Raw genomic sequence first — 6,643 nt, forward strand, 5'->3', positions numbered from 1 at the left:
TTTTGTGTAATTCACTACTATGGATTTGGTTTGAATATCTGTTCTTGTTTTTGGTTTGCACCAGGAAAATCCACTATGCTGAAAATTCAATGACTAATTTTTTGGGTTCTGTAGAGGCACAAAGTAGACAAATAATAGTTGAAAATTTGATGGACTAAATTAGTAAATGCACCAAATCACTTCAAGTAATACCACTATGAGTGAAAATTTTTTTCACGAGAATTAAAAAGATTGAGCAAGCAACTTTTAATCGAATATCTAATTAGATCAACAAACCTTTGTAGTGGATTAGATCTTAAAATAATAACAATAATGTATAGTATGAATAGATGCTTATAAATGATTAGAGAAATAAACAATAAATGGAGATATTAAGGCTTCGGAGAAGTTTTGTTTTCAAAAAAGGAAACATTCATGTTTATTTACTTTGATTCATGCAAAATAATTTCACGACAAATCATATATAATAAAACTCCAATCTCTTGTCAATTAATTAAGAAAAAGACAACTCAAGAAAAATGCTAATTACTATGAAATTTACTATCGGATTAATCAAATAAATCCGCCGCTAAGTACATTACCGTCGAATTTACCATCGTCTTATAGTAGATGGTATAAATGGCTGAAAACCTCTTACCGGCAGGCTTTTTTAATCCGACGCTAACTACCAGCGAATTTTCCGTCGGTATTTTCAATGGATTGTCGAGCCTAGGTTGATGATAACCGTCGGATTAATCCGGCAATAACTTTGGTGCCATTTCACTTCAAATGGTGCCAAAACTTATTGTCAGATTAATCTAACGGTACATTCGCTGGTAGGATTTTTTTCTTTTTTATTTTGGCACACTTTAACCATAAGTAACAGTCAAATCAAATTAAAACTCTTATAAACGAAATTGTTATAAAAAAAATTAAAATTGGCAGAAATCAACAAATTATTTTATTAAAAATAAATAGTATGTATACAATAAAATGTCACAGAAGTAGAGTAATATATCCTAAACAAACAAAAATGCATATATCATAATAACTACAGGTCCTGATAATCGTCGTCGGCGACGGCGGTGGCGGCGTCGTGGTCCTTCTACTGAGGCGGCGGAGTAGGTGCTGCCGTTGGGGCCCCCACTAGTAGCGTCGTCACTGGAAGCAGCAGCGCCGCTGCTACTACCGCGCATCTATTGGCTGTACTCCTCCATCTGCTATCGCAGCCGCTTGAGCTGCTCTAGCTTCTCTCTCAGGTTCGAGCTGGCAGCAACGCATGCATGAATCTCTTGATACCTCTGCTCAGACTGCTCCTGCTGCTGGTAAAGCTCCCGTGTTAGCTTCTGTACCTCCTCCCTCAGGTCGATAACTTCCTGGGGATCAGCAGGGTTGATGGCAGAGATAGAGGAAGCCGCCAACGTGCAGGAGCGGAAGCTATTGGTGAAGAACAAGCCAAACCCAAAGCGGCGATTCTTGTGGTATTTATAGGCAGTCTCACTTCAAATCCTGTCAAGATCCACGACTGAGGTCTCGGAATGGGCTTCGGCTCCACCAGACGGCTGAGATTGTTGGGTCGCGGCCTCCAACCTCTGCTGATACTCTTCCTGTGTTACACATGTTAGTTGTGATTAAGATAATAGTTAAATAATTGACTTTAAACCAAATCAAGCTGAAATTTAGGATTAATTTTAACTCACATAATTGGCCACCAACCGCTCGTCAGCAAATCTCTCCTTATTTGCCTTTAAAATTTACGTATACTTGAAGGTCCCCGCTAGTGTCACCTCATGATCCAATGACTTAGACTACAAATTAATATATCAACCAAACAATAAAATAAATGAACAAATTAAACAATAACGGATAAATATATATGAAGCTGAAAATCTCTATTCTAATTTCGAAAACATAATTTTAATTTTTTCAATTTAAATGAAAATCTTATTAAATTTTTGACAAATTCTCCCTTGAAATTCAGATTTAGCCATCATTAAAGGGTTCCATCCAAACCAAATTAACATCATTATTTTGACAGTCAAGCATTTTTAAAACAATTTCAGTGGTACGAATCAGTAAACAATTAAATAATCCAATATTTTCCAGCAATCTTAGAGTCTAATCTAACCTATTCTAATCTATCCTAACCTATCCTAACCACCTAACTTCACTAAAACTGAAAATTAGTTACCGTAAACTCTACTAACTAAATTGGGTAACATGATAATGAAAAAAGAAATTAAACACCGTAAACTCTACTAACTAATTCAAGTAACTACTATAACATAAAACAATGTCAAAATTCTTACCAGTCTCATCTTCGTCTTCATGAAGGTCGCTGACCCACCCGTATACCTCGACAACTTGGGCGAAGCCCTGTTAGGGATGTTCGTCAGACGTAAGTGCTTGAATCCCTCGTTATCTTTAAAATGAGCCTCCAAGTCACGCGTGATGTTTGGACAAATCCACGAGGTCAAGTGGTCTTTCCCCTAAAGAACATCGCTCATCATCTGCTGAAAACATTTGGCTGTTTGGTGGTCTTAGATCTTTTGGATCATGAGGTTATGCTCTACATCCCATATGAATTTTAACTGCACAAAGTGATTCACTAACATTAGTTAGTTGGAATAAAATATAGTTCAAATACAGTCGATCAATTCTAACCAAATTGGGTTCTTACTGCCCACTTCTAAAACCAGTGCTCTATGGTGTCAGCCGAAATCTGCGCGTAGGTCGGCCATGGATGGTCATATATAAACTTAATGACCTCGGATATCTCTGGTGTGCAAGTATTAAGGTTCGATGCAAACATATCACAGATCAAACCGTACAATAACAATCACATAAGATAAACAAACTTAACATAAACAAACTAAAGATAAACAAATTTAATATTATAAAACTGAACTCACGATGCATGCCATCGGGTCAAATTCTTAGCCGGATGACGGTTGATAATGGAGGGACTTCCTGCTCAGGGGCATTGGAGGTATCATCCACTGCAGGCTCTGTCGGCGGGATCGCTGCATCTGCAGGAGGCGTAGCAGAAGGAGGCACCCGATTCGAGTTGGGAACCATAATAAATTGTTAGTCAGATGAACCCGCCTACCACATCACAGAGGTTGACGGGTAAGTCGGGGTAGAAGGCGATGATTGGACAGCACTGGGAGATTCGGTGGAAGTCCTCCCTCTACCACGAGCATGTGTCCTACTCGACTTATCTCTGTTGCTTGTCTTTATGTCTGTACAACGAATATATTAACAATATATTAATAACATAAAATACATCAACAAATAATAATATAACAAGCACTAATTGCAATGGAGCATATTTTCTTTCGTAAAGACCAAAATAAATATATACATATAATTTCAAAAACAATTAATTATAACAATTTTAAAAATATAATTTTAAGTTCACCAAGTCTGAAAGCATTTTAATACACTTAACACACTAATTATATTAATAAAGCTTGAGTCACAACATAGAGACAATCAAAACATTCAAACTTTCAAAGTATTCTAACAATTTCTCATAGCATTCAAATTTCAAACCGAATCATAAATTTTTATGTCAAGTATGCTTAAATACTTGTTATGTTATTAGCTCCTCATGAAGACATTTATGCAAATACATCACCATATAACAAGCATAATGCATGAGATCACTATACATATGGGATTAGTCCAATTTTTCTTCGAATACGTTGAGCCCTAAGATTTGGCACTTGACTTTGGACCTCTGGAGTGAAAAAATTATTTGGAGTTGGACACCAAAACATAAGCGCTAGGCAACCAATACTATACTATACATAATTACTGGAGTTGGGCGCCTAATCTTAAAGTTAGGCGCCACTCCTTCTTCCTTTGCAGGCGCTGGGCGCCCATTTTGATTGATTATTGGGCGCTGGGCGCCCGTTTTCTTGGACGTTTAACTTGAATTCTTTTATAGTGCTGTCTTTGATTATTTTTTTTCATATGATTTTTTAAAGAATAATTTAGAATACACAATAATTTTAAAACAATTCCAAATATATAAATCAGTTATGAAAACTTCAATTAAAATAAAAATGTTTTAGTTTAAATATAAAAAAATGTAAAAAAATTACTAAAAATACTGCTAAGACATCAACAATCTTTTTAAATAAGCAAGTTTTATTTTTATCTAACGGAGAAGGAACACATATTATTTTCCATGTAAATTGAAAGCGGTTTGCTGGATTTCAAAATTTCAGTGCTATCTGTAAATAATAATTTGGAAATGAAATCTTAAATATTTAATTCCAAATACTATATTCCTTCTAGAGGGAGAATAAATGTGATTTTGACCGTAAAATAAGGCCGTTAAGCTTTAAAATATAAAATGATAGAAAAAGTGTATATAAGAACAAAAATTTGAATTTGGATCGATCTAGTGAAAAAAACTGAATGGTATCCAGTGTTCAATCTAACTATTCATTGTTTTTTCTCTTTTATTTATTTTTTTCACACTGTATTTTGTCAAGTGTTAAAAAAATTGAAGAAGATTCATTTCCATTTGGATCCTCTAAATTTTAATTTTTTTATTTTAGAGGATAAAGTGTGATTTCTCACCCTTAAATGGTTTCTCTCTCATATCTTTCTCTTCATCCTACTTATAAAATAAATGATTAAGATCATCACACTTTACCTTTTAAAATGAAAATTCAAAATTTAGAAGATCCAAATCCCAAAAATTTACCATTCAAAAAGAGTTGTGGAAAATCAATCTACTGGTCCTCAAGAAGAATTATGCCATAAAATTAAGAAAAAATACGACTTGTATGTTTTTAGTAGTGTATTTCAAATACTTAATTAGAGTAATTCATTTTCAACTTTGTCTATATATATTTTTTAAAATTTTATGGATAGAAATATAGTAAGTAATTATAAATCTACATCTATATTAATGAGAATTGAGGTACTTGAATATTTGTAACTAATTTTTGCCTCTCTCATGTTGTGTATGTTATATACATTGTCTGAGACAATTTTTTGTTTCCGTAAAAGTTAAACTGCTAATTGTGATTTATCAAAAGTAACTGTTCATTAAGGCATCTGATCTGGGATTATAGAGGTTGTCAAAGCGCAGCAAAATTACAAATGATCACAAATTCATAACGGAATCTCAACGGATGAACAAGGGAATATATATACGCCATTAATTCCATATCGAATAGCCAATTAATACATATTACAAGACGAAATCTTAACAAAAAGACGTTACTCATTATATTAAATCAGAAAGATACACATTAACGTAGTGTCCTTAATTGCAGATTTTCCTTCCATATCCATAATAACATATTATGATAACATTCCAATAAGTAAAATTAAGGAAACCTCATTGATTCATGATATCTATGAATCCTCTCCTTAACTTTTTTCCTTTTTCTTACTATTAATTTTATTATTTTAACACAATGAAACGTAATAAATTAAATGTAAAAATTCAGGTGCAGTCAATTTTATGTGAAGTTGATAGTTAAAAGGCATTAACTACGTGAAGTTAACTGCACCTGGTTTCTACCTAAATTAAAATGGAGAAAATAATATAATGATAATCATTCCGTCATATTTGATCTTAGGATAATATTACACCTTATCAATAATGTAAAACAGTAACGTTATACTCAATAATAGCATCACCATTTGTTGTATTGAGATAATAAGTTGTAAGCTCAGCGAAGCCTCTAGCGAGCCTGAACTTGCCTCTCCCTCCGACAACAGCCAGTTCCCTATGCGGCTCCGTCACCGGATTCCTCGAAACCACGCTGATGGAGCTCCCGTTGAACTCTCCTTTGGTGAACCCAAAATCCACATTCATAAGAAGGGTTAGATCCTCACTTTGGCTTGTTGACAAGTAAAAACCCCGCGCATTGCCAATGACGGTTGAGTTTTCATCAGGCCCTTCTCTCAGTGGATCATCAATGGCATAAATATGGCCGAATGGAGTGGAAGCTTTTGCCCCCACGGGACGGTTGGGTCGCGCGATCTCCACGGCGGAGGGGTTTTTCCCAGTGAGGAAGTCAAAGAGGTAGAAATGGAGATTGGTCACTTTCTCCTTGTAATGGAAACCGTTCTTGTTCTCCGAGTGATATTTCGAATGAACTTGGATACTCATGCAGCAAAATAACAAAGCCAAAACTAGGAGGATTGTTTTCTTCTCCATTTTTCTGATACATGGACAATTGAATTGTGTGGGCTTTTTATTTTAGTGATAGTAGTAACTAGTAATTAATGCTTAGATTTTTGGTCAACCGCAAATCCGCAATGGATGATATATGTGGTTTAATTTGATATAGATCAACTTCCTCTAAAATGGAAAGACAAAAACATGATAAAGTGATAATCTAATTACTAATGAATTAAAATGTTTAATATCTAAAATTATCTTATATAATATTATGTTTATATTTTTTATAGCGATAATTTTTAAATTATATATTTATTATATTTAAAATTATATAATTATTCTATCGATAATTAATAAATATTAAATAAAATAATTTTAAATTATTTAAATTAATTTCATAGTCTCTCAAAAATGATTGATTAAAAGAATAGGATTCACAAATAATAAATACTATTTAATTTTTTAGATACATTCATGAAACCCAAAATGGTACCCATACAAGGGACGGAT

General features: G+C 33.7%; 1 protein-coding gene across 1 annotated transcript; it reads right to left on the bottom strand.

Moving 5' to 3' along the window:
* Window positions 1-5,532: 5,532 nt before the first annotated feature.
* Window positions 5,533-6,169, bottom strand: LOC107470565 (dirigent protein 4-like). Its single transcript, XM_016089959.3, has one exon. The coding sequence runs from the start codon at window positions 6,167-6,169 to the stop codon at window positions 5,603-5,605; it is 567 nt and encodes a 188-aa protein (XP_015945445.1). The 3' UTR covers window positions 5,533-5,602.
* Window positions 6,170-6,643: the final 474 nt, after the last annotated feature.

This window comes from Arachis duranensis, chromosome 10 (genome assembly GCF_000817695.3).
Source record: "Arachis duranensis cultivar V14167 chromosome 10, aradu.V14167.gnm2.J7QH, whole genome shotgun sequence".
NCBI classification, from domain to species: Eukaryota; Viridiplantae; Streptophyta; class Magnoliopsida; order Fabales; family Fabaceae; genus Arachis; species Arachis duranensis.

Coding starts and splice junctions, on each gene's coding strand:
- LOC107470565 (XM_016089959.3), bottom strand. CDS start 6,169: ATGGAGAAGAAAACAATCCTCCTAGTTTTGGCTTTGTTATTTTGCTGC.